Source organism: Hypomesus transpacificus, chromosome 14 (genome assembly GCF_021917145.1).
Source record: "Hypomesus transpacificus isolate Combined female chromosome 14, fHypTra1, whole genome shotgun sequence".
NCBI classification, from domain to species: Eukaryota; Metazoa; Chordata; class Actinopteri; order Osmeriformes; family Osmeridae; genus Hypomesus; species Hypomesus transpacificus.
The window spans coordinates 15,327,765-15,354,700 of record NC_061073.1 but is presented as its reverse complement, the minus strand read 5'-3'; the positions used below and the strand labels follow the sequence as shown (position 1 = coordinate 15,354,700).

The 26,936-nt window shown below is 42.3% G+C and overlaps 3 protein-coding genes across 7 annotated transcripts; 2 read left to right on the top strand and 1 right to left on the bottom strand.

Moving 5' to 3' along the window:
• The first annotated feature begins 1,319 nt into the window (after positions 1-1,319).
• On the top strand, positions 1,320-21,151 carry myrf (myelin regulatory factor). 5 transcript variants are annotated; one of them, XM_047034961.1, is made up of 26 exons: positions 1,320-1,827; positions 9,153-9,243; positions 9,353-9,610; positions 10,517-10,578; positions 11,524-11,746; positions 12,171-12,250; positions 12,462-12,576; positions 13,240-13,435; positions 13,527-13,603; positions 13,701-13,811; positions 13,950-14,049; positions 14,857-15,057; positions 15,263-15,371; positions 15,566-15,675; positions 15,757-15,917; positions 16,066-16,138; positions 16,244-16,326; positions 16,485-16,553; positions 17,020-17,084; positions 17,255-17,362; positions 17,439-17,669; positions 17,856-17,946; positions 18,067-18,129; positions 18,269-18,374; positions 18,493-18,567; positions 18,651-21,151. In XM_047034961.1, the coding sequence occupies exons 1-26, from the start codon at positions 1,782-1,784 to the stop codon at positions 18,738-18,740; spliced, it is 2,994 nt and encodes a 997-aa protein (XP_046890917.1). In that variant the 5' UTR covers positions 1,320-1,781; the 3' UTR covers positions 18,741-21,151. The 5 variants fall into 5 exon arrangements, with proteins under 5 accessions (XP_046890917.1, XP_046890916.1, XP_046890915.1 ...); XM_047034960.1 differs by having other exon boundaries at positions 12,171-12,271; positions 13,950-14,040; XM_047034959.1 differs by having other exon boundaries at positions 12,171-12,271.
• Positions 21,152-21,650: 499 nt separating this feature from the next.
• Positions 21,651-23,196, top strand: tmem258 (transmembrane protein 258). Its single transcript, XM_047034843.1, has 4 exons — positions 21,651-21,757; positions 22,278-22,387; positions 22,714-22,842; positions 23,045-23,196. Exons 1-3 carry the CDS (start codon positions 21,755-21,757, stop codon positions 22,838-22,840), a joined length of 240 nt encoding a protein of 79 aa, XP_046890799.1. The 5' UTR covers positions 21,651-21,754; the 3' UTR covers positions 22,841-22,842; positions 23,045-23,196.
• Positions 23,197-24,431: 1,235 nt separating this feature from the next.
• Positions 24,432-26,915, bottom strand: tmem138 (transmembrane protein 138). The gene is made up of 5 exons (XM_047034842.1): positions 26,806-26,915; positions 25,544-26,120; positions 25,150-25,321; positions 24,745-24,820; positions 24,432-24,634 (listed from the first exon to the last, which is right to left on the bottom strand). Exons 2-5 carry the CDS (start codon positions 25,669-25,671, stop codon positions 24,522-24,524), a joined length of 489 nt encoding a protein of 162 aa, XP_046890798.1. The 5' UTR covers positions 25,672-26,120; positions 26,806-26,915; the 3' UTR covers positions 24,432-24,521.
• Between the last annotated feature and the right edge of the window lie 21 nt (positions 26,916-26,936).

Genomic DNA, 26,936 nt, shown 5'->3' with positions numbered 1-26,936 from the left:
AGGCAGGCAAACACACAGATGCATACACACACGCTCACTTTCATATTACATACCAGGCCACAACGCACTGCATATTATCAAAAGATAACATACTGAAGGAATGTGTTATGTCAAAAAAAAAGTGTTAACAGCAAAAGCTAGGAGGAAAGTTAGGCTACACAGCATAAGTCCACCGTTAGGTTGTCAGTCCTTTTGAGAATGTAAAACAAAAGAACAGAGAAACGGATAGCCACAGTTTTATAATTTTCCATTGTATTGCAATGTCAATTTACATATCTACATACAAAATACAAAATACCAAAATGAACCTCATGAACATGCCCAGCTGTTTCATTGTCACTTGCAGCCTCAATTTCTCTCTCTCTCTGTCTTTTGCCTGTGTCCTCGGAAACAATCTGCATAGTGTGGTAGAAATAACGGAGGCGTTGTTTGGGTTGAACAGAGGAAAAGAGGGGAAGACAGGGAAAGAGAGAGGCTCCAGCTGTGGGGGACAAGACAACAAAACAGCATCTCACACGCAGGGGGAGGGTCGGGGGGAGGGTCGGGGGGGGGTCAGAGGGGGCTGCACACAGTGGCTTTGTTTGAGGGGGGTGGGTTGTAGCTGATAAGGATGAGAGAAATGGATCATCCTTTCCTCCCATGGGAGATCTCTACAAACTTTCTGGAGAGGTGCATGAGGGTTAGAACATGAGGAATTCAATAGACACATGACCCTGTGTGTAAGTTAAATATGACTGAATGTGACACCACGCACAGTTCCGGGGAGTTAAATTATCTACATGTCCCTCCTATTGTTAGACTTATAGCCTACAATAAACACGACTGTCTGGATATCTATGGTCACATACAAAAGCAAAGTATACTGTAGTGTATCTAACTCTTCAATACAATCATAAATGGAATATGTTACAAACTGTTTTTACTGTACAAATTGTCTTGCACCTCGAAGCGTCAGGACTTGCTTCTCATGCTAGAAGGAAAAACGATTGAATTGTTGGTGACAAAGTATGACTTTACCAGTTACTGCCAAGTAATAACTTCCTCACACAGCTTCTCAAGAGGCCAACCATTTAATGAATGTAGATGGCACGTGGACCTAACGGCATTTTTTTTTTATACACATTTCTAGAGACAATTGATTTGGACCAGTGATTTCCCTCTTAAACAGCTGACGTGTTCACGGCGGGGTACATCTCCATCAGTGGAGGAGGTACACCTGTGCTGTCCCAACTCCTCTACTCCAAGTCCCCCGGAACACATTGTATGACTCAGTTGCGCGTACGTCCCATCAACAAGGGAGAGGCGACGAAGGGAGGGAATTGGTTAAGTCGTAGTCTTCCAACGAATTACTTCAGTAAAGAACCTGCGTTCAACTTCAAATATAATTAACCTCCAATACGAAATTGGATAATTAATTAATCAGAATAATGCTTGAATGATTTTCGTACGATGTATTTGACTAAGTGTCATGATGTCAACATAACCTACCTGTTGGGTTTCAGCTAGTAAAATTGTTTTTCTAAAACACCTAACATAGGAGGCGTTTTGTTTCAACACTATTGTAGAGGACGGGAATATTTAGCTCGAAATCGTGAAGCCTATTCATAGGACAAGTGGTCGCCGAGAAGGCTAGTGGATTTCCTTAAGACAATAATTGCACCTAAGTCCAGCCACGGAGCCATTTGAATCCGGGATGTATCTGTGAGAATTTCCCCGATACGAAACTATTTCGTTCGGACAAGGGGAGACGTTCATGGATTTTTTAAGTGGGACCCGCTAGGATGGACGTGGTTGATGAAACTGAAGCGTTACAGAGATTTTTTGAAGGTAAGGAAAGTTCGTATTTCTTATCACACATTTTTACTAGGCCAATTTTAAAACATTGGTAAAAGTGTGCGTTAAATACTGTTATGCGCCTGAATACACACCCTTCTCCCAGAGACTGTCAGTACATTTCAATGTTAGGAAAACGTTGTTTTCTAATGTTTTCTTATTATAGAAATTATTTCGATACGTTCTTCATTATTTACAAATCACGAAATAACGGTAGGCATACTAGTGGTTGTCAATTCTGTGAATGTTCAAAAGTAATTTTTACATTAATAATTGTTTATAAAAAAGTTCTCCCTATTTGCCTACAACCCCTTCATCTGCTCTCAATTGCATTTGAAAGTTGTCCTGCCATTCAAGAGTTGTAGAAGCCTGCGTTAGATTACTGTGATTTACTACTTTGGACCACAGGTGGTTAGCAGCATGGATAACTACTCCAGGATCTCGGTCCATTTCTCTGTGCATGATAAGTTTATTAAGGCATTTGACCTCTGGCCTTGATAGGACTACCACGCTATTGGTCTGTGTTTCAGTTACACTGGGGTCACAGAAAGTTGGGGGTCCCTGAAAGAATTTCTTAAATGCTGAGAAAAACAAAACGAGCGAAAGGAGAGAGGTTAACGGGTAACCTACATGGAGCAAAAGTGATGGTGACGAGTAGCAGAAGTTGGAAGATGGAGTGACTGAATAGTCTTGCATGAATAAGAGAGTGGAGGAAGAGAAAGGGGGCAGGGATAGGAATGCAAGTAAAGATAAATGGTGTGTTGTAAGGGCTATGTAGAGGTGCAAGGGAGAAAGAAAAAACCTGAGCCATTACAATTTTGTATTGTCCCTATACATCGGCAGTAGTGTCCATAGGTTTGACACCACTTGTGGTTGGACATCAATTGCGGTTGGTTACACAGTTGTCACCTTTGTGTGTGTGTGTGTGTGTGTATGTATGGGTGTGTATGTGTGTGTGAACAAGTGTTCAAGTGATGGATGTAGTGAATTGGACTGTGTTGACATACCAACAGTGATGGTCTTCTTCTCTGTTTCGTCTTAAACATCCTCCAGAAAACTGTTGCTCCACAGCCAAAGCTAGTTGTGATGGTGCACGCCTGAGCTGCCATTAAAATCGATTGTTGTGGAACAAAAAAAACAAGGCAGTGCCACTAACCTTTACTGATTTATATCACCAAATCATTCCCCTTTTCATTATTTAGTGCTTTGTTGTGACTTTGGATGTCAAGTGTTTAGGCAAAGTCAAGAGCACATAAAGGCTGACATTGCGCCCTGCGTGAAAAAAAAGACCTGTGGTGAGACTTAACCCTTTGGTATCGTATACACAAACTGTTGACTTGAATATACACAGCAGTCCATGCCTGTCAAGTGTTCTGTTCCACTCTGACAAGAATTTAGAGTGTTTACATTCTTCCTTTGGGAGTGAGAGAGATGTTCTTTCTTTGGCTTTATTTCAGCCACTCTGCCCGGACTACATCCACGTTCGGAGACTGGCAAATGAGACAGGAGCAGTTGGTTTAGGTACTGATGTGTGCTGTTTTTTGGCGATGGATGTATCGTCCACACTTTGATTTTGGCAGGTTTCCTTTGGTTCTTCATCAGTGTCTTGATGAGCTTGTTTGTGTTTGTCATGTGTCATCCCACCTTCATGTTTCCCATCATGGTGTCATGCTTCCTTCAAACCTACATGTATTATTTGTTTGGGACCTCGTACAAAAAAAAAGCTTACTAGAAAAGCTGACCTAGATGGTCACCTACATCCTACCATAGTGTCAGCTGGTGGGGATGGGACGCCTCACATGAACTCAGAGCTGCTCTCTTGGTTGAGAAAAACTGTACATCATCAGTCAAACACCTCTCGACAAGATCACTTAGCTTAAGGTACAGTTCAGAGAACATGTATTGGCTTACTTTTCCCTAAATCCAATGTTGTAAAATATTCTGAAAAACAATATAAGGCCTGAATTACAGAAACTCATTTAGGTTTTACATTTCGAGCAGCACCATTATGCGTTTTTCCTGGGACACAAATGCATGTAAAACAGTGTCATGTATTGCACTGGTTAACAGTAGTTGGCAAGGATTAGTGAAATATATGTACACTCACGCTAATGCACGGTGAACATTCTTGGCATACCCTTTAGTGGCCGTTAAAACACAAAGAGGTGAGACTGGTGTTTTTCTCTGGGTCTGGGTCTTTCCCCGTCCCTGGGCTCTCTCTCTCTCTGAGTCCATTAGAGTGACAGTGTGCAGACAGGGCGAGGGGGAGAGATAGCACAGACACGCTGGGTGGAGGAAGCCTGGGCAGCAGAGAGAAACACAGCAAGCCCTGGAAAACATGACCTCTCCCTTTCTCACTTGCGTCCTCACACACGCACACGCACACTCACACACACACTTGTTCATTCCCTCACTCACGCATGCACACAGACACATGCCTGCATAAACACACACCAGGCCACAATACACTGTCTGATTATCATTACAATAGTGGCGCGTATCTGTCATTAGCATTTTTTTGTTTGTTGAGAGTCCCTGCTTTAAGGATGGAGTTTCCTCTTATCAGCATCCATTTGCAGGCATTTGCATCGGTGTATTTCATTGTCACAATGTCATCTGACCACAGAGAGTTGAAAGTTTGTTGAAAGCTACATGTATGGATATTCATAATAGACAAACGTACATTAGGCAGCACCACAGTAGGACTGAATGACCTACACCACCCTTCAGAATGACCTACACCACCCTTCAGTAGATGTGGTTGGGGGACCCTACCCACACGATGAGTAACCCTAACCCTGAAACGTTGAATTACTAAACAGGGCATAAACCGATACATCATCTTCATCATAACATGTCAGCTTGATCACTGCTGACTGCAGACGGTACTTCGCTGATTTCATGTGGACTTTTACTGGCTCAAACACGTCATCTCATCCAACTGGATTGAGCCTTTTTTATGATAACAACAGATCTTCTGTGAGTTTCTGTAAACTCCCAGTTAAGTCCCACTGTACTCCCAGTGTGTGCTAGTGGATAGGAGATCTTTATTCCAGGCGGGGAGGGGGAGACGTTCTGATGAGGAGGGGGGAGTTTGGTTTAGACACATGATTTACAGCTGTAACAGTGTATTGCTGTTACGGGAATGCATTGTTTTTGACCAGCCAGGCTTACAACGCTGCTCACAACTTGTTTTATTTTTCATCGTTCCGCCCTGCTCCCATCAGCACCTCATAATCCCTCGCTCACAAACGTTGTTTGTTGTTCTGTATAAGGATGTTGGAATTTACACGGCAATGTCCTATATGGCAACTGATGTGTCTTATGTAAAGTTCTTGCTGCCCTTGTGCTGCGAAGCAGTCATTTGAGCAGTGGGTTGTAGGTTATTCAGGGATCTCGTGTAACCACGTCAAGATTAAGTAGGTCACATCAGAGTTTCCTTCACTAATAGTAGGGTACTCACTCTAGTTATTTTAGGTTTGAGTTGCTTGATATTGTTGCTCAGCCACTACTTTGTAGCTTACATACTGTGACAGCCAGCTGTTACACATACGTTTACTCTCAGTTGAAGTAATGTCAAAAACACATTTTTTCTCCTCTATAAATAATAATATTGGATGTTGATTTCTCCAAACCAGTGTTCTTCTTAGGGTAGGTCTTTACACATGTAGACCACAGGTGATGCCTACGTTTATTAATCCGTTATTCCGTCCCCTCCTCGTTCCCTTTCTTTCCCTCCTTCAACCTCCTTTTCTGGACTGCTCCCTCTCTCTCCCTCTTTCCCAACCTCTCCCCCGTGTCCCAGTCCCAGCCCCATCACTCCCTATAATCTCCTGAGCTAGGTCTCTCGGTGCGTCCAGTGCTGGTGGGCGACAAGGCTGTGTGTGGTAGCCTGGTACAGCCCTGTCTCATGACTGGGGAATAATCCCCATTACAACACACACACACAACTCCACACATGCACACACGCACACCTGCTTGCACATACACAAACACACCGATCCGTAACCCCTACCGGCAATTCTCAGGTCCAAAGAAGAAAAAGCATTACGGCCACTGTAGGGAAACATGTGAAAATTAGAGAGGGAATTGCTCTTCTCATCTTCTGGTTCAGGTACACCCACCTCCAGGACTTCAACATGCTGTGGCTACGTGCAGGTACTCTGTTCTGCTGTCAGCTGTCCTGTTCTTCTTCTTCCTAGATGTTTTTCTCCTCCGTAGTTAACGTTTGATTTCTCTATGTCATTTCAAAGGAATTCTTCACACACATTCAAAGGATCGTGAAACGTCTTAGCATACCTATCATTGTATCATTTTCTATATCATATGTTAAAGTTTGTAGTTATACAATTTGGAGGCATGGGATAACAAAGTAAGTCACGAATACCTTGACCTCATATTGACACTTAAATTCATTATTGTTGTAGTCTTAGTTTTTGCGTCTGTGTGTGGACCTGTCTGCTGCTAATGGGTCTCCATGTGTGAAAGGCTTTGTGTGCACCAAAGAGTTGCTAGAGGAAATAGATAGCATGCCAGTGTGTATGTAGTAACAACTGAGCAATTCAAATGGGATTCAAATAAACAGATTATCGGTTTGTTCTACTAAAACTTTGCGGTAGTGAGCCTTATTTTCTATTTTTCATAGTTTACGTATGTGTAGTAGTAATAGATGAATAGAGACCTAGAGTCACTGAGAATTGGGCCTTAAAGGTAGCTAGCTTACCCACAGTCTTCTAAGTAAAGTCGTTTTTATAAAGTAAATTAAATAGTGTAACATAAAAAAAAATCATTATTTTGGCATTGTCATGTTTTTTAGTTGCAACAACATTATTGTCATGCTGTGATTGTATGTGTCTGTGTTGGTGTACTGTATGTGTGGGTGCTTTTGTTCACACCTAAGTGCATGCTGGGTCATATTTACCATTTGATAATTATATGGACTTTGTCCCATCACACAAAGTCACAAAGTGGCACCGTGAGTGTGATTAATTATTAATACACCTTCATACACACACGCAAATGCACACTTGCCCTCACACACACACAAAATAAACAGTTGATTCCATATATTTTGGGCAGCATTGGTATGTACTGTATAGTCAAAAACAGATCCTCAATTGAAAATAAATATATATCCTATGCTGTTCTCCCATGCTTAGCAATGGCATTGTTAACTGGAACAAATGAAAGAATCATATTTGTGTGTGGGGGTGGGAAATGTACAAATATTGGATTTGTGAACAACAATGATACCCATTAGATATACTGATATGAGTCAAACCATGATTAAGGAGCGTTTTGTCATACACACCCCTCTGTTTGTGTTCATCTTAGGTTATTACACTGCAGACAACTCAGGCATTGAGATGGTGGCATAACACACACGCGCACTCTCAACCCCTCTGCCCCCCTCACCCCTCAGTCCCTAATCTCTCAAAAGAGCAGTCTGTATTGGAGTTGGCCTGACAATCATTGTACTGTTCCCTGACGGACACAGCTGGACAGAGCAAGACATAGGGAATAGGGATATTTACACATCCCAATACAAAGCAATTCAAACTCAGATAGCTGTTAAAGTTATTCACTTTCTACAATTACTGCAGTTTAATTCATAATTAAACAACAGTCTTTTTTGTTCATAAGTATGGTTTTTCTTCCTTGCAACCTGCTTCTGTTTCCTTCAGTCTCTTTATTTCTCCTTCTATCTCCCCCCCCCCCCTCCTCCTATTCTCTCTGTATCTCCTCCTCTTCTCTCTCTGTCTTTCTCCTTCTATCTCCCCCCGCCCCCCCCCCCCTTCCTCCTATTCTCTCTGTATCTCCTCCTCTTCTCTCTCTGTCTTTCTCCTTCGATCTCTTACTTCCCCTCTATCCTTATCAGTCCTGCCAACCTTAATTTACTGCCTATTTGGGTGGGGTGCCGGTGCACATCTGGACCTTATTTAAGGAGAAGCCATCCTTCTCCTCTCCTTTTTGGCTCTGGCATGTGTTCACAAACCTTGACTTGGCCAATGTTGTCTGCCTACTAGCACGTATAGTGACCCTTGGAGCCTAGAATTATTTTGGAGGACAGAGGCTCACAAGAAAGAGGACTTTTGGGAATAAGAGAGATTGTGGGCAAAGAAGGAAAATAAACATAAACTTGATTGATTGATAAGCCACTGATTGCTACTTTTTGTGAGAGCCTCAGCTGCATGATGTTATTGCATTCAAATAATTTCATACAGAAGTTTATATAATATATAGTTTAACTATATGATAGAAAAAGTTACATTGAAACATTTGAAGGTTGTCATCACTATGATGGACAAAGCTGCCTACCAGTTGACTTTCCAAGCAGGAACATTAAGGGAAATAACAGGCAGAGAGACGGCGGAAATCCAGACTGTAATTTCATGGCGATTTTCATTTGGAATTTCAAAACGTAGAGCAAAGTTACAGAGATGAGAGAGAAAAAGAGAGTTTTTCCAACACTAACACTGAAATTCTTGGCATTCCGAACTGAGTAGCTGCTTAATCTATCAAAGAGCAGGGAGAGGTTGGAGCCTGAGTCTGGGGGTAACTTGCCCACCCACTGTATACCTCTTCCTGACCTCCTACCTAACCCCCCCACACCCCACATCTCTCACACCCACTCTGGTAAACCCCCCTATCAGCAGTTTATTCTGCTTCATCCCTACGAAGAAAAAACATTCTATCATGCAGTATACCTTAAATGTCATTTTCTAGCTAATAGAAAAATGCACCCCTAGTTAACCGTTTATGTGAACGCGTCCTCCATGTTAGTATTTGTGGAGCTTACAGGGGTCATGTGTTGGGGATTGTGGGAGCTTTGCCTGAAAGGGGTGAAGTTGGCCCAGGGGTGGAGAGCACAGAGACAGGGGGATTACTGATTTCAAAGAAAAGACATAGAATCAGAGTTGCAGCCAAAATCATGAACAATGTAAAGATTCACATGTTAAACACAGTTTTATTGCAATAGTTGACAATGATGTCGATGATAATGACTCAGGTAGCTTTCTGTAAAGTCAAACTTTCCCAGTGAGGCATTGATTGCCAACGTTTACAAGAAGCCTGTGTCACAATGTTCATATTCAGGCTAGTTTTTTTCTTTGACTTTGTGTCCAATCGCATCATTAAGGATGATTTCTGGTTGAACCTTGAAAAAACGGACATTATCCAATATTGCCAGATAAAGTTATCCAACAGCAAACCAATAGAACATGTGTCTTTGTTGAAATAAGAGCAGCTGTTATCAAAGTCGAAACACTGAGCGTGGCTCCTACTTCCCCTCTACCCTCCTGGCCCCTTCTCTATCTCAGGTCATGATATTACCAGCTCTCTGGAGCCAGCTAACATCGACACCAGTATTCTGGAGGAGTACATCAGCAAGGAGGACGACAGCACTGACATGTGAGTAGTGCCTCGCTAAAACCACATACCATAACCTAATCAGAACATGTTACTTCACCCTTATCAAAGTGATGTGTGCCAGTAAGATTCTGCCTCTGTCTATGCCCAGCTGTTTTTCAGAGGTCCACAGCGCCCCAGTACCGAATTATTCATCCCCCCAGGCCGTAGTGTCCACATCTGGGGGGCTGCTGTGTGGCGTGAGCCCCCCCATCCCGTTGCGCCAGGGAGCCCCTCCGCCTGGACCCACTCCCTGTCAGACCCCCTACCCCCCTCCTCCACCCCTGGGCCTCCTTCGACACAACTACCCCTGCCTGGGCCAGCAGCAGGGCCACGTCAAGCCAGAGCACAGGGGCCACTACGCCCCCGGGTGAGCAGGGTGCAGGGATGAAGGGGGATTCCCAGAGGGGATGGGGAGGATCTGGGTATCTTATACACTGACTGATGTGGAGATATGGAGAAGAGTGGTGTGTGTGTGTGTGTGTTTGTGTGTGTGTTTGTGCGTGTGCGTGTGTGTGTGTGTTTGTGCGTGTGCGTGCGTGTGTGTGTGTGTGTGCGTGTGTTTGTGTGGATGTTCATCAGGTTATCCTGTATGGTACAAATATATTGGTAGGGACCTTATGTGATACAGTACAAGCATTTAATGAACCAATGATCATTTTTAAACAGGATTGGATAAGGCTCTTTAATGATGTGATAGTTATTCTTTGTCACACAACAAAGCATGATACACACCCAGGTCTGTGCTCAATCCGTGAAGCAATCAGAACTTGATTAAACACTGCCTGATCAAATAAACACTGGCTGAGTGAAGAGAGGGAGGTTAAAAGCAGCTACCAGAGTCAAGTTACAAGAAGCACAACCAGATACAAACTGTAAAGGACCATTACATTTGCTGAGTAAGAATACATACAAATATGAATGCATTTATATTCATCCACATGGAGAAGATAACAAGTAAGAAATAACTTTAAATTGTTTTATGTCTATTTTTGTCTTTATTTATTATAATTCTTAATGTAATAATAATGTATTAGTTTAGCAGGCACTTTTGTTTTGAGTGGCATGCAGCACAGGGGGGTTTTGAACCTGTGAACTCTTGATCTGCAGTCAAACACTCTAAATACTTCTACTCAGTGGTTAGAGAATCTTAGTATTAGTATTAATAATAATAGTAGTAGTTGCTTTAGCAGTGGTAGTAGTAATAATAGTAATATTGCTATGTGCAGCCAGAAAAGATGTACAGAATGTAACCAAAGCCACTGTGTTGTTGCAGAACACTACCTGAGTCTCCTCCAGACTCCAGCTCAGAGCCATATTCTCCCCAGCAGGTGAATGGTAAGTCACCCGGCCCGTCATGAACCCACAGCGAGAGAGCGCAAACGAGAAAGAGCGAGAGAGAGAGAGGGAGAGAGCTAGAGGACGAGAGAGAGAGAGCTATAGAGTAAGGGAGAGAGAGAGAGAGCAAGGGGGAGAGAGAGAGCATGACTAACTGTAATGAGTAATAACATCTGAGGTGGTTGGAACTTGCTGAAGAACTCTGTCTGACTGAAGAGTCAGACAGAGGTTAAGTTAGGGAGGCCGTAAATTGGAGGAAAGGGTGACAGGTATGATGTGGATGTACGTGACATGATCACTGAACTTTGAGGGAAGGGGGGGGTCGTTACAGCCTTTCAGATGCAGTATCCTCAAACAGGTACGTGTGCTCTTGACTTCATGATGTCCATCCATCTATTGTACTCTCTGCTTTGTAGAAATCAATAGATGTTACACATTGCTTTCCAATTGAAGAGGGAATGGTAGGAAAAGCAAGGTTAATATGTAAACCAATCAATACGTTTTGTACAGTGTACATAGGAAGTAGGACCAGTTATTTATTAAGCACAAGTTCCTTGAATGTTCCTGTGCGCTGATTCAAATTAGAAAAAGGTTTCAACAGCTGCGATAACCTCTCTATGTTTTCTACAAACGTTCACAAAAAGAGGTTTTGTGATCCTATGTCTCAGCAGTCCAATACAATTTGTACACACACTCACAATGTCCTGTCCCATTCACACCTGTGTTGGTTTTTCCCAGTAGTGAGCAAGGTGTGGAATATTGTTAACTGATTGGCCTTCATCCAGTTTCAAACAATGAAGAGTACCATTAGCTAAGGGTGGAGGAAACTGAACAGATTGTGTACAGTACTAGACATTTGATAGCATGGTGAATAGCTACTAGTTATAGAACATGTACAGTGTAAAACACGATGAAGCCATGAATCTATACCTTCCTCTCTTCCAGACACACACATGCTCAGGACCATGACGCCAGAAAACATGTGTCACATGACTCCCCCACCACCCCTCCCCCCCCACGGGCACTATCCCAGCATGCATCGGGACATGTACCTGAAGCCAGAGCCCATGATATCGCAGTACCCCATTGGCCCAGCCACGAGTGGGAGTGGAGACATGCAGCAGAGTCAGATGATTCACCAGCTACTGCAGCACACTCCAGGCCAGGAGTGAGTGATGGAGGGAGGGAGGGAGGATAGGGAGGGAGGGAGGGAGGGAGGGAGGGAGGGAGGGAGGGAGGGAGGGAGGGAGGGAGGGAGGGAGGGAGGGAGGGAGGGAGGAGGGAGGGAGGGAGGATAGGGAGGGAGGGAGGGAGGGTCCTTGGGAATGAGAAGTATAAATAAGGGAATGTCTTGATGAGACTTGTTTGCCTCTAAAGAAGTGTATGTGTGTGTGGGGGGGATGTAATCAAAAACCATATCATACAAAAATACTCAGATTCTTTCTGAATGACTGTATCAGTGTTTGTCTTCACTTGGATCCAAACATCTCCATGTAAATGTTTTTCTCCTGTTGTGTGTGTGTGTATACACACTCTTTTTAATTTCTATGTTCGACTGCGTGTTCGTGCGGTGTGTGTTCGCACGTGTGCAGTGGCATCCCAGCCCACCAGGCCAAGAAGAGGAAGCACTCAGACTCTCCCAACAGCACCCTCAATGCCCAAATCCTCACAGGTATCATCAAACAAGAACCAGGTAGGCAGGAATCTGTCTGTCTTGATCTCTCTTGGACGTGCCGTCTCAGCTCCCACTAACGCTCACACTCTCACTACCATGACCCGAGACTTTCATGAGTCATGAATTATGCGCATTCTCATTGGAATGAGGTCTTCTAACCCCATCTTTTCAATGAGTTTGTGATACTCTCTATCCCTTTTTGGTGCAGGCCTGATGCAGGATGCAGAAAACAGCTACCTTGATCCCAACTACCAGTGTATAAAATGGCAACCCCACCAGCAGAACAAGTGGACTCCTCTGTATGACTGCAACTGCAAAGAACTGTGGGTATTGTTGTTTCTAGATGAACGCAAATCCATTGATAATTCATATTGGGGTTTTTTTTTGGGGGGGGGGGGCGTCAGTTGTGGGAGAAAGCATTGTTAGAACTCTGAACACGGGCAGAGAGAAACGAGGGAGGGTAAAGATTTATAACGGGGTAGAGGGTATAGAATGATAAAGAGGCAGAAGAGAAGGAAGAGATGAGTTGTAGAGGTCCAGGAATTCCTGCGAGGTGAGCACTGCGGAGGAGTGACTGGTTTTCAGGGTTTCGGTTAAGAAAGAGGGTGAGGGGAGGGAGGCGGATGAGAACACCTACCTATGCACATTGCTATGCCGAACTGAGAAATATGAGTTGTAAGGTCAAAAGGATAGGAGAAATTCCGACAAGCTGCAAAACATCGTATTATAATTTTTCTCTTCGTTACCTAGCCTGGCTCTCACAGTCTAAATCAGAGAAACATTATGAACTAGTTGAAGAATCTTTGACGTATTTTTCCAGAGGATTTCATAAATTCGTCTTTCTGAGCTTTAATGTGGTCTGTGGATACACTTTGTCTGGGGCACAAGCTCCCTCTAGTGTTTCATAATGTAAATAAAGAACCCACTTTTGCTTTGGATTCACATTTACTGTCCAACCCCTATACCCCTTTCTCCCTGCCATGAAGCCCGATGCCCACCTATCGCGTCGATGCCGACAAGGGCTTTAACTTCTCCCTGGCGGATGATGCCTTTGTCTGCCAGAAGAAGAACCACTTCCAGGTCACAGTGTACATTGGCATGCTGGGGGACCCCAAGTACATCAAGACCAACGATGGCTTACAGCCAATCGACTGCTTCTTTCTCAAACTCAACGGAGTCAAGGTGAGGGTGGAGAAGTTGAGTGACACTGTCAACGATTGACTATAACAGACTAGCAGGGGTTGAGCTGACTGGAACCTGTCCTTCCTTCCAGCTGGAGGCCATGAACCAGTCCATCAACGTGGAGCAGTCCCAGTCTGACCGCAGCAAGAGGCCTTTCAAGCCTGTACTGTGAGTCAGAGTTGATGGGGTGTCAGTAATGTCACGTGTGTCACTGTACAAACACATATATGACATATGGGGGGTGTCTGGCTCGTGTTTTTTTTAGGGTGACTGTGCCACCAGAACAAGTAACCAAGGTTACGGTAGGACGGTTACACTTTAGTGAGACCACGGCCAATAACATGAGGAAGAAGGGCAAGCCCAACCCTGACCAGAGGTACGGTATGGTGGCCTGAAACACCCTTACGCTTAGTTCTGTTCACTGGTGGATATACAGTCGAACAGCAACAGCTTGAATGTGTTTTGTGTGTATATGTGTGTGCCTGCATGTGTGTGTGTGTGTGTGTGTCATCAGGTACTTCATGCTGGTGGTGGCACTGCAGGCTCAGTCCCACAGTCAGAGCTTCACGGTGGCAGCTCAGGTGTCCGAGAGGATCATCGTCAGGGTAACCTCTGTCAGTCTGGCCGTGTCTGTCTGACCGTCCTCCTCCAATGATTGCCTTTCTCATTGTGACATCATGTGTCTTCCATCTGTCATGGTCTATGTCTCTAAAAGGTCCTCTCTCGAGTTCATCCTGTGTTCATTTGTCACGATGCTTCATCTCTCCATCACTGTGTGTCATTACAATCCATTGTTTTGAATGTAAACTTTAATATACAAAAGTATTTTGGATATACAGCAATTCTTTTTTTGGGGAGATTCTTTATCTGGTCAGTTTAAAGAAATATGGCAAAATTGCATTTCACTTACTTGAATATGTGACAGAATCCAGACTCCCTTGACTGACTCTCAATTCACATTATAGTTTATAGGTTTTGCACCTGCCTAAAATACAGAATAACATTATTATTACTAATTATAGGTTACTTATGTAATTATTGGTTGTAAAAACTCTTATTTTTCAGATCTACCATGTCGGAATTAATTTGAAAGGCATCAATGATTACTTAATCCTTACTTCTGTGCTTTAGCACTAGATGAAATGCAAAACCACGTTCGCACATTTTGTAGCTCTATTTAGTTGCAATTCAATAATTTCAGAAAACTAAATCGAATACTTTTGGTTGCCTACTTCCATATTAATCTCACAAATGTATTCAAAACAGCCTACTTTCAGTTTTTGAATTCAATTAAAACATTTAAAAGTTTGGCTCAAGTTGAATGAACTGCAACCAAACTGTTCCTATGTTGTAGCTCTCCATTCAGTCACTGTCATCAATCTGAATGTCTCTCTGTGTCTGCACCCATCTCTCCCCTCCAGGCGTCTAACCCAGGCCAGTTTGAGAGTGACAGTGAGGTCCTATGGCAGCGTGGTCAGCTGCCAGACTCTGTCTACCACCACGGCCGGGTGGGCATCAATACTGACCGTCCAGATGAGGCTATGGTCATCCACGGCAACCTCAAAGTTATGGGTTCCCTGGTGCACCCTTCTGACCTCCGGGCCAAAGAGAACGTCCAGGAGGTGTGTGTGTGTGTGTGTGTTTATTCTCTGTTTTGTGTTGTCATGAATCATAGAGTTTGCATGTTTGTCATGTCTGACCAACATTTTCAGTATCGCATACAACCGCATATAGTTCAGTAATATGATCATTGATTCATTCATTTCCTGGCCTTTCATGACCCTTCCCCTACACCTGCATGCGTTGTGTGTCATCCTTTGTGTGTAGGTGGACACCACTGACAATTTGAAACGGATCTCTCAGATGAGGCTGGTTCATTATCATTACAAGCCAGAGTTTGCAGCCAGCGTCGGCATAGAGAACACTGCAGAGACTGGTAACTTAAAACGAGAACAGAGTTGTTACTGACAGCCAATCATAGGTTCCCATCTTACCATTCATGTGTGATCTGTCTTACGGAGATCCTTTCATCATTTGTTTCTCCATATCGAGGTGTTTCTATGTTTTCTGACTGTTGTGGATGTAGAAAACCTTCCTGGAGATCTTGTATGACCTATTTCCTGTCTCCAGGCGTGATAGCCCAGGAGGTTCAACAGATCCTCCCCGAGGCAGTGAAGGAGGGCGGGGACGTCGTCTTCGCCAACGGAGAGACTATCCCCAAGCTGCTGGTGGTCAACAAGGTAACATATCCCTCGTTGAGTGCCTGAACATGCAGCACATGCTGGGTGTGGGTCCTGACACCCAGGCCTCCTCTGTTCTAGGATCGTATCTTCATGGAGAACGTGGGGGCTGTGAAGGAGCTGTGTAAGCTCACAGACAACCTGGAGACCCGCATAGACGAGCTGGAGCGCTGGAGCCGCAAGCTGGCCAAGCTTCGCCGCCTGGACAGCATGAAGAGTACTGTGAGCGGAGGGACCGTCAGGTGAGAGGAGGAGGGGGATGGAAGGATGACGTGAAGGATGGAGGAGAGAGGGGGGCGGGTCGGGAAGACCCCGAGATTACACAGGGAGGCATACAAAAAATTACAAAAAGTTAATCACACAATTGATTTGATGTTATTGTCTTTGCAGCCAATCGGGAAGTCAGTTTAGCAGGACAGGAAGCGGCCCACTGAAGAAGAAGATGGTTAAACCAGACAGCAAGGTCTGGCTCTCAGCACTGTAACACCGCGGAGCACTCGGAATACAATGTAGCCTTGCTGTGTTGTATAGAGTGTGTTTGATCACTGTGTTTTTGGTGTGGTTGCAGAGCCCTTCTCCAGAGCAAGGTTGCATCAGCCACAGGTTCATGCAGGGCACCATCCTGGCCCTGGTTGTCGTGATGGCCTTCAGGTTAGAGTGTGTCAGGACGAGGGGGAAAAGCAACAAGAATCAGAAAACAGCATCTTGTTTGCTTTAAAAATGCATTGCTCATTCCGAAATGGCAGGTACATTATGGTTGATCCGTGGAAAGGAATCGCTAGAGATGCTATCTTTGTGTTTGTCCTCAGTGTCATTTCCATGTCCATACTGTACGTGTTGACCCTGCACCACAGAGGAGACGTCAATGAGAAAGACGGGTATATGCTCCTCTAAACATACACACAACTAGACTCTTCTGCTGTTTTCTATATTGTCTTTGTGATCTTCACTACTTTACGTCTTACGTCTACTTTACTTTTTCCTTTCTCTCTCTTTCTCTCCTTCTCCTTGTCTACTGTAGCGTTGTATCGTCCTGTTCTCTCTACATTTCCTGGATGCCTATCTTCACTGCTACTGTCACTCTCTGTCCCCCGGTCTGTCCGTGGTAGGCTTGCTCTAGGTTTTTCCGCGGTTCTCTTCGCGTTTTCAGTTTCATGATCTTTCAGTCTTTCTTATCTGTGATTGAAGGATTTGTTATTAAGGTGTTTCTGTGGCTCAAATAAGGTCATGACTTATCTCAGCATTGAAGAATTGGGCCACAGTTGTTAAATACTAATGCTCATCATGTGCATCACTGTCTGTCTGAAACGGTATGTTTTTCTCACTGAGTTCTCTGGTTCTCAGGTCCAGAGCTGCATTGGGATCCTCTCATGAGAGTTCTTACGAGTCCACAACCTTCAGTCCACAAGGTCTGAGGATATTTTAATGTCACATCATTTTTTGGCATGTTTGGATAACAAACCATGTTTGTAAGGGGATACAGTGTAATGCAGCTAGTAATTGAGCTACATATGTCCAAAAGAGCCCTGGCTCTCCATGTTTCTTGATGAGTATTTATCTCTGTACCTGTTCTGTCCAGACACAGTCCCTTCCCTGTCAGATCATGGGGCCTGCTGCCCACCCACAACTGCCACAAACAACCAATCAGCTACAGTTCTGTCCCCAAGTAACAACCAATCCACATCAGGTCAGTCACTCGTCTAATATGATGGTTAACTATTGTGAGACATCCATGATGCATTACTTACTTAGCTCTGCTCCAGATCTAAGCAGCATGATCCCCACAACCGGAACCATTAACAAGAAGGCCAAGTCCCGCCTGATGGATAAAGATGGTCGCAACAGGAACCGTCTGAGTCACACTTCGACTCCTCTGTACCTGGCCAAGGCTAAGAGACCCGCCCCCTCCGATCTGGGGGGAGCGGGGGCCACCAACCACCTGCCCCGGGGGCAGCAGCCCCCCCCACGCAGACAACGCAGCACACACACTGCGGGTGACTGGACATGCACAGACACCCACACATGTCACAGACGTGCCACCACACCCCCTGTAACATAGCAACACCATCCAGACATTTTCTAGCTTGATTATGGTCATCGCCATTGGGTCCTTTGTATATTTTACGTGGAAATGAATACTAATGCTCAAAATGCCATCGCACATTCTGCCACTTTCACAGGAGAGACCTTTACTCCTTCTCTTGATCTGCACATCTTGGAAAACGACCAACAGATAACTATGCAGGCCTGTCAGTCTCCTGGAAGATGCAGGTGTGGATTCGTTTCATGTTTATTTTATTTGTTGCACACCACTCTGTTACCTAATGTCTTAGTTCGGCTGTATGTTGTACATGTACATTCCTAAAAATGCAACGTTTGTTTTGTTTCCAGCTACATTATATCACTTCTTGGAAACAAGAACTCTTCTTTATCACAAATAACTCTTCACATGAGGTGAGTAGTATACATGGAATCTACTGCAGTAAAGGGGGCTGGATGCACACATGGAAACCTCAATCATCCTCATGTTCAGTTGCAATGAAAAGTCTCACACAATTAAAGAATGAATTTGATTGGCCCCTTACATCTGCAGGTCCAATGAAAATGTGTGGGTGCGTCAGTGTGGGTCCACTAAAGGCCGCTTGTGTCCTGACCACAGCGAAACAGAACTCTATGGTGGACAGAGCAAATCTTCCATGGTAAATTGAATTAGCTGCCAAAACACCCATTCAAATTATTACTGTAAACGTGTGCCAGGATGAGTAGAGCTAGATTGCTTTACTGATGCATAGACTGATGTATTTTCTCTCTTCAAAGGGGACAGACCACCTGTGGTCAGTGCCAGTGCTCACCTTCCAGGATGTCACCTATCACTTCCGTGTCTCTCAGTCTGTGAGTAAATCTCTCTCTTTTCACTTGAAAAGATTTCTCAAAAGGGTGAACTTTGAATGACCTTTCCTGTTTTGGCTTTACAGAGTGAAATGAGCTGTGTCACAGAGGGAGAGAGTGAAGCTGCCACGTCATATTCCGACTACCATTTTCTCATCCAGAGCAGCTGTGTATGAGATGGGAGCACGTGGAGCACAGTAGTGTGTTCTGTTCCTACTGACCAGGGCCCAAACACAACCCCTTTTCTCCTCTACAACTCCTCCCCACCCCTTCTCAGAAGGGGGGCAGAAAAAGTTGTTAAGGCTCTCTTGAACTTCATTTTTAAATAGGAACACAGATATATACAGCTCTTCATGAACATCTCTTTCTATAACTGGGTTCATTGTATCCCTGCTCTATGGGTCCTGTTCGTTTTATAGCACTGTCACTGAACATGGCTTGCTTGGATGCCAGTGGAAGTCATTGAAAATGACTGATGATCTATCTTACTGCTATTGTAAACAAATAATGTCCTGTGCCTTATAACTCACTGTAATGCTGATCCCATTATGTTTGCCACGTATAACACAAACTATTACTAGATTTTTTGTAAAGTTTTATTTGTTGGGATTTTTTATTAGAGTTAGGAATGAACACAGGTTAAGGAATACTGTAGCAATGTCCATTCTACATTATTACGATACATTATCCATACATTTAACTTTTGATCTCTACACTGTAACTATTCATTATTGACTGTAAACAGTCTCTTTGGATTCCCCGTTATATACACTGGAAATTGTCTCAGTTTCTATTGAAAGTTAATTATAGGTCATTGACTTACCTCAGTTTTGCACACAGTCCAGTGTATAATAGAGAACAGTATGTACCAGGCTGCTGTAATCTATGTCAAACTGATTTACTCGCTGTCTTCAACATTCATTATGGGGGCCACTCTTTGTGGGAGTGACCAACCGTATATAAATTGTAACACAAACAGACTTGTGTGACTGCCAAACCATAGAGCAGAGATTTCAAAGGCTACATCAGTGTAAAAATATCTAAAATGCAGCAGCCATTATAGGAGGCCGCCATTTCGAATACATTAAATCTTAGTAGTGAATCCACTTAAATTCAGACTCAGTGACTGGTCATATAAGACTGAATGTTTACTCAAATGACTGGAAATCATGTGTAAACACTGGATATAACACTGGATGCTCTCAGATGCTGCCCACTGAGTTGCTCATGTTTAACACTGACTATATTTCAAAAACACTGGAGATTTAGTTAATAAACTGTATCTTGTCCATATGTTACTTAACAAAAGCAAAAGTGTACTGTATGTGCACATCATAAACATGTCAAGTGTCCAGTCATTCCTTTCCAAAAGTCAGAAGTAAATCATCTCAAGGCCAAGGCAACACTTGGGCTTTAATTCTGTTCATCTAACTTGTGCAGGCATCTTAAGCTATGCACAAACTTCTGGCTCATACACTCTGGAATTTTAGCCTCTCTATTTGTTGCCTTGAATCCTTTAACTGTCCTTTTGGGCACCTCTATAAAGTACATGCAGACTGCACACTTTCCCAGCCACATGTATAACATTTTCACTGGAAAATACTGTATTTTTTGTCTCTACTTCATCTTATTTCCTTTTCTTTGCTATACACAGTCAGCTTCCATATGTTCCATCATTTGTAATAATTCAGTATTTTTACAAATTGCATTATTATGAAGTGATAGAGGAACATTTGTCATGAATTGAATTTATTTTATTATGATACCCCTTTTTGCATTCAGAATGCAAATTACTTACTTAAATGCTGTTATTTGAAATAGAGTAGAGAAGGTATTAGGAAAATATCAACCCAAAGTGAATATATCTAAAATGGCGATATATGAAACCACTGTATAATACTTTCAATATGAATTATAATTTTTTTCTTAACGTGTACTGTTTTAGCTTATTTATAATGCACCAGCCAGCATAGAGAAACCAGCTTAGCACTTCTAGTTTTGCACTGTATATATGAACTGCTTTTGTTCTCTCCAGGGGATCCAACTGGTTTTAAATACTCTGGTAGGAATGCATTACATTTGACTGTATAGCTTCATTTTGTAACAATCGATGCTCCTTATTATGTTGTTTACTTTATCACATAATTTTTACTGATACTATTGTTGTATAAATAATATGTTAACCTTGTTTTTGCAATGAAATTCTGTTCCAATCAAATGAACGAATAGGCTTTCACTTTTGTCTTTTAGAAACACATGCTTGCACACACACACACATGCACACACACACACACCTACACACACACAGACACATAATCACACACACACAGTCACACACACATTCTATATTTCATCAAACCATTGTTTGTTTAATCACACCAATCTGCATAAATAAAACATTTCAGAATACTAAATAGCCTATATGAATATTTCATCAATTCGCCACCATCCACACATACAGTTACCTCGATAAACTTACTAAAGCGTCCCCTTAACAAAAAAACCTTTATACTTTGATGGTGATCATAACATATATTTGGTTGCCTATTTGGTCTTGTTTATTTGTGAAGAGCATGTTGTCATAATATGGGTGCATGCATTGAATAAAAAGAGTGATTCAAATGAACTTGTTTATTTTAGTATATGAAACTTCTACTACTTCACCGGTTAAAAACATGAATTCAAAGGGAAACAATAGTATTACATGCATATACTGTGTGTGCTATAAATTATGGACCCCGAGATTAACGTAAATTTATAGTAACACGCTGTACACGTGAATTGCTTAATCGCTGCTTTATTCCACTCCACTAGATGGTAGCAAAGGATTTACTTTAGGACCTGAGAACGTCGCATGAACAACACGGAAGCGCAACACAAAGCTCATTTGTTTTGTATGAAAGCGGAGAATATGTGTCACATGCAGGGTAAACTGCGATTTTTTATAGTACAGCATTATGGCATTCACAGAACCATTTTGGTTATGAAAACAATTTTTTTTGCGGTTTTGCTCTGTTAGATATAAAATTGTCTTTTAATCAAGGTATATACGCACATTCCAAGAGTGCATTCAAAACCGGCGACGTATCCTTGTGCACCGCGGTACGGCCTCGACAACCTGAAGGAATAGACTCACAAATCAGTACGTGGCTTTTTCCTCTTGGTTCCGAAGCTGCAGGATCTCATCAAAATGGTAAGCAAGTCGCTGCGTATAATTTCATTCAAACATTCAAACACAAAACTTCTTATTGTGTTTTTGTATTTCATAACTTCTAGCGCTGTCTTTGATAAACTAGCGTAGGTAAACTAGGTATCGTAGGGCAATTCAGATGGGAGTTACCTTGTCTCAACACAGTACAGCTAGCCTCTAGCTCAGTCTTGCTAGCAAGCCCATGATGAACGAACTAAACCTTGCCCGGTCTGTATTTCTATCAATACTGTTTTTGGGTAACGTCATTTGCTAACTATTTCAAGTTGATCTTTAGCTAGCGGGATGGTTTGAAGTTGTGAGGTAACAATTCCACCGTGCCTTACTGAAACACTGTGTGGTTAGTTAGCTAACAAGTACTAGTCAACAAGCAGGTGTATGTAGCTATGCAAAGAGACCAAACTGTATCGTTTTATGTAGTAGGCCATGGCATGAGGTGTATATTGTGGCATGAAAGAGAATGGTAAGTATTATGCTTACTCAACTTTATTGCAATTACTCGCAGGAGCTCGAGGCAATGACCAGATACACCAGCCCGGTGAACCCGGCTGTGTTCCCCCACCTCACTGTGGTTCTGTTGGCTATTGGAATGTTCTTCACAGCTTGGTTCTTTGTGTATCCTTTTCAATCTTGAATCTTTGAAATGTTACGCTTAATTATACAATTCAGTTATGTTTTAATTTGAAGAAAGTAAATAATTAATACATATGTGTTATCATGTTTCGTGCTTTTACATTTCTGGATTTCATCTGTTAAAATGTGAGGTCCGTAAATTTGCGATTGAGAGTTTAATCATCGATAGATAAGATGTTGGTGACAGATTAAAAAAATGAATGTGGAAGATGCTTCTTATGTTGTTGGTAAATAGGCTAATGATGGTGCAGGACTCAAGGTTGGTAATGCGTTAGACTGGTGTGGTCTGGTCCCTAACGTTCCCCCAGATATGAGGTAACATCGACAAAATACACCAGGGATGTATACAAGGAGCTTCTGATCTCACTTGTGGCTTCACTCTTCATGGGCTTTGGTGTGCTGTTCTTGCTGCTCTGGGTCGGCATATATGTATGAGGGTAAGTGAGAACATGTTTTGTGTTTTCAGACCAGTGTCCATTTCAGACTTTGATCTGTCAAATGTCTGAAATACTTGTATATGCTTTATAGATCTACTGCAATGAAAGTAGTCAAGTCAAATGCACTTCAAATACTTTCATGTATTTGACGATGTTCTTATAGAGTAGCCTAATAACTAATTATGTCCTTTTTTATGTTTAGATTGTGATATGAACAGATGATACAGATGAACATTCCGGTGCTACAGATGTCGTGGGCTCCATAATACAAACCTGGTTTGGGCTTTATTTACTGCACTGACAATAGGTCTCAGATTGGATTCATTCACCAATAAAGATGAGTTTGTAAGAAAAGTCTTTGACCCATATGTTTTTGTATGAAGCAGTTTGAAATCTGGCTGGACTGGGAAAAGACACTGCTCAGATCACAATAAAAGCAAGTCTAAGATTGTTTTACACATGCAGCAAATGTTGCCTAGGGGGTGCTATTTTAGTTTTCCCAGGTTAATTGATAGCACTGAATACCTAAATGAATCAATGCATATTCATTTTAAATACATTATATAGAGAAGTAGGATTTCAACTAGCTGTCATATTTTCAACCAATCCTAATAGTTCTGTCACATTCAACCTTAACTATCTTGATTTCCAGGTTGCCAAGTATAAATTTACTGTTTGAATGTAATGCGGTACAAGACGCAATTTAGGGAAGGTACTTTGGCTTATTTTGAAACACTTGCAAGCTATTTTCAGATGGTGTTCCACTAGTGGAGCCTAAAACCCCAATCCCAGATTAATCTTGGTGAGTAAAAATAGAGTAGTCAGACACTTGTACACATCCACCTAGTGAACAGGGAAACCTTGACTTGGTGGGTTGAGCTATGTAACTACCAAAAACTGGAAACGCAGTGAGGGAACAGAGCAATAACATGGTAAAACCACCTGTATACAATTTGAGTGAATATCAATAAACAAACTCATTATGTAAACAGTTTATTTGGTCTCCAGCATACAAGGCCAACTGAACTTTGACTTTTTCTTTTTTTTAAGAATAAGAAACAACAATCCTTTTAATAGTATTCTATTCTAATTGCTAGTCTAATTTCAACTCTGTTAATATATCTGATAATGCATCGCTATGATACAATTAACTGAATAGAAAGACATCAAATGTATAAAAAGTTACATTCCATGGGAAGTAATAACTGCCTTTGAGGTGTCAGAATTACAGTAAGCACAAATGGCGTATTCCACAACTCAAAAAGGGAACATTTCCACTTTTGTTTCCCTTGTAAGATGACTTGATGAATTCAGATAAAGATCCTCTATCAAACAAACATTACTCATTGTAATGTAATATTGTAAAAAATAACAACAAAACGTGCAGTACAATTATGTATTGCATCATGGGCTGCATTTAGAATTTGACAAATCTATATTCTACATTCTGGCATCTAGCTGAGTACAGTAGTGTCCAATAGTGTTGATAACTTCCCCTTACTGTAAGAATATGTAGTGTGCCATAGAGAGTAACATTGTAGTGCAGTTTTTGATTGATGTCTATCTTGTTAACCCCTCATAGTGTTTCCTTTTTCCTCTTGGTTTAATCCTAGCCAACCTGTCCATGTGGCCTCATTAAGCAACACCACACCACAGGGACGGTTCTATCATCACCGCCTTCACTGGCGTGCTCGAGCAAAGGCATCACGTAGCCAGACAGAGTCCTCATATAACCTCGGGTCTCCCAGGTATTCTGCTGTACGCTTGTAGAAGTAGTAATACAACACGGCAGCTGCAAGAAAAAGAAAAAAAAACATTTAGACCGTAGGAATTAGAAAACGGAATCCACAACCATATTTGTTGTGATGAAGATGAAAATGGTGAAAGTAAGCTACTTTTTACCTAGTCTCTGAAAGATGAAGAGAACTTGCAGACCGCTGGTCCAAATGTATCGATTGGATTCCAGCCATCTCAGATTCTAACAATAACAAATTATCATTGATTATTATTATCATCACAATCTACCCACAACATTTCATGAATAACAGCACAATTTGTCCCATTCAGTTTTGCTACAGTCAAAAGGGGTCAGATGGCTGAGCGGTTAGGGAATCGCCTACAAACCAGAAGGTTGCCGGGTTGATTTCCGGCTGGCAAAATGACGTTGTGTCCTTTGGCAAGGCACTTCACCCTACTTGCCTCGGGGGGAATGTCCCTGTACTTAATGTAAGTCACTCTGGACAAGAGTGTCTGCTAAATGTAATGTAATGTGTGTCTGGCCTGTGTGTTCAGTGTGTGAGTGCGTACCACAATCCAGCAGTGAAAGCTGATGCTGAGGGTCAGGTACACAGCAGAGAGCAGCAGGAGGGCTCTGAAGCGCTCCAGGAGAAGAGACACCAAGCCCACCTGGAACACGTAGGTGTTGAACATCATCAGCAGGATGATGATCACATTGAACAGGATGGCTATGTCCTGGATGCTGGAATCACAGCAGAGAGATAGAGTACAAGTCAATGATGGGTCCAATCCCATTGTACATGAAACTTTTCATGCTATAATTTAAGAACACCGATAAAATGTTAAAGAGCATGACATAAGTTATAAAGAAAGGTACTAAGTAATTAGATATTTCTAAGATCTAAAATGCACATCATGAATTTAAGAACACATTTTTAATGACTTACATGCCACTATAACTTACATGAAAAGCACTAACTGGATGACAGGAGCTGCCCTCAGAAGTTCACTAAAGGAGTTGACAAAGAGATCATAAGCAAGCAGAACCAGCTGGATCAACAGCACCAACGAGTAGTTGTTGGTCTGGAGCATCTTAGGGGAAAAACTTCGTCCTCAGCCACTGGCACCAGCAAGGTCTTATGGGCTCTTCTTGTACTCTGGATAAACGCACTGCAATTCCCTGGTCACTTTAAATGACTGTTTATCAAAGTTAGTTAACTTGTTAGTTCCCAGTTGTACGTCCTTATCCAGAATTATATTTGAACGGTCCGTTTTCACACTTCAGGTACTTGATCAGGTCTAATTCATTTCAAAGTTTGAAATTGAACACTGCTTCTGCTATCTGCCTGGGAAATCGTGTCTGTTAGGGAACATAGGCTGTGTTTGTTCTCAAGGAGAGCATCTTATTCCTGGTGGCAGGCATCCTTTGCTGATAAAATGTGGGTCTTCGTTTGAGCAACGAGGGCAGAAGTCCTAAAGTCTCATTTCTCGAAAAGGGGCAACTCAGTCACATGATGTCTTTCCTCGTCTTTAGAAATATCCTGAGAGAAAAAGGTGGTTGAAACAAAATGGTTTTAGACCGTTAATAAGTGATGTAGACAGAATGCATAAATTAAAAGTATACTGCGTTCCATTTTGCAATTTATCAATAGTTAAATATGTCGCGGTCACCGTCTTGTCGTGTTGTTGTATGGTACAAATGCTCACAACTGGTAGCAAGTGTCTGGACAATCTGGAGGCTTTTAACTACACCGTACAATAAGCTAAAACTGTTACACATACAAGCATGGAGAGGTCAGCTAGGCAAAGGGGATTAACTTTAGAGATTAATTCAGTGAGTTTACCCAGCTAGTAGGTCACAAATTAGCTAACACTACTTAGCTACACTGATGCTAGCTAGCTAGAAAGTATATTAGAACAAAAGACAAATGAATGTCGCCTTCCCGTAAAACTGACACATTTTAAAATCCGACATGGGTGTTAGGCAAGGAAATATCGCCTGGCAAAATAAATAGAGCTAGCTCTATACTTGGCAGTACTCAATATGCTGGCGTAACACGTTGTCGTAACAACCGCTCCCACCACAGTAGCTCTAGCTAGTACCACAGTACTGTAGCTACTCAAAACAAGTAACAAATAAGTGCAGAGCTAGTCTAGTTGGCTGGCTAAGTAACGTTAGATAACAACAATCCGATTAGAGGTTTATTAAACAGCGCTGTTTTATACCTTGTAATATGTGTCAGCAAAAAAAAGCCCGCAGAGTGTACTTTGTTTTCATCCTGTCTTCTTTAGTCTTAATGTGCTTGTTGCTAGCTAACTAGCTAGCATGTTAATTGGCGTTGTTTTTCTGCATCCCA

Excerpts from the sequence above, each read along its gene's own strand:
- tmem138 (XM_047034842.1), bottom strand. The coding sequence starts at position 25,671 with ATGCTCCAGACCAACAACTACTCGTTGGTGCTGTTGATCCAGCTGGTT. Across the intron at positions 25,322-25,543 it reads ATCCAGTTAGTGCTTTTCAT|CATCCAGGACATAGCCATCC; the intron begins GTAAGTTATAGT and ends CTGTGATTCCAG. Across the intron at positions 24,635-24,744 it reads CTTCATCTTTCAGAGACTAG|CTGCCGTGTTGTATTACTAC; the intron begins GTAAAAAGTAGC and ends TTTTTCTTGCAG.
- myrf (XM_047034959.1), top strand. The coding sequence starts at position 1,782 with ATGGACGTGGTTGATGAAACTGAAGCGTTACAGAGATTTTTTGAAG. Across the intron at positions 12,272-12,461 it reads TATCATCAAACAAGAACCAG|GCCTGATGCAGGATGCAGAA; the intron begins GTAGGCAGGAAT and ends TTTTTGGTGCAG. Across the intron at positions 15,372-15,565 it reads AGAGAACACTGCAGAGACTG|GCGTGATAGCCCAGGAGGTT; the intron begins GTAACTTAAAAC and ends TCCTGTCTCCAG.
- tmem258 (XM_047034843.1), top strand. Across the intron at positions 22,388-22,713 it reads TTCACAGCTTGGTTCTTTGT|ATATGAGGTAACATCGACAA; the intron begins GTATCCTTTTCA and ends ACGTTCCCCCAG.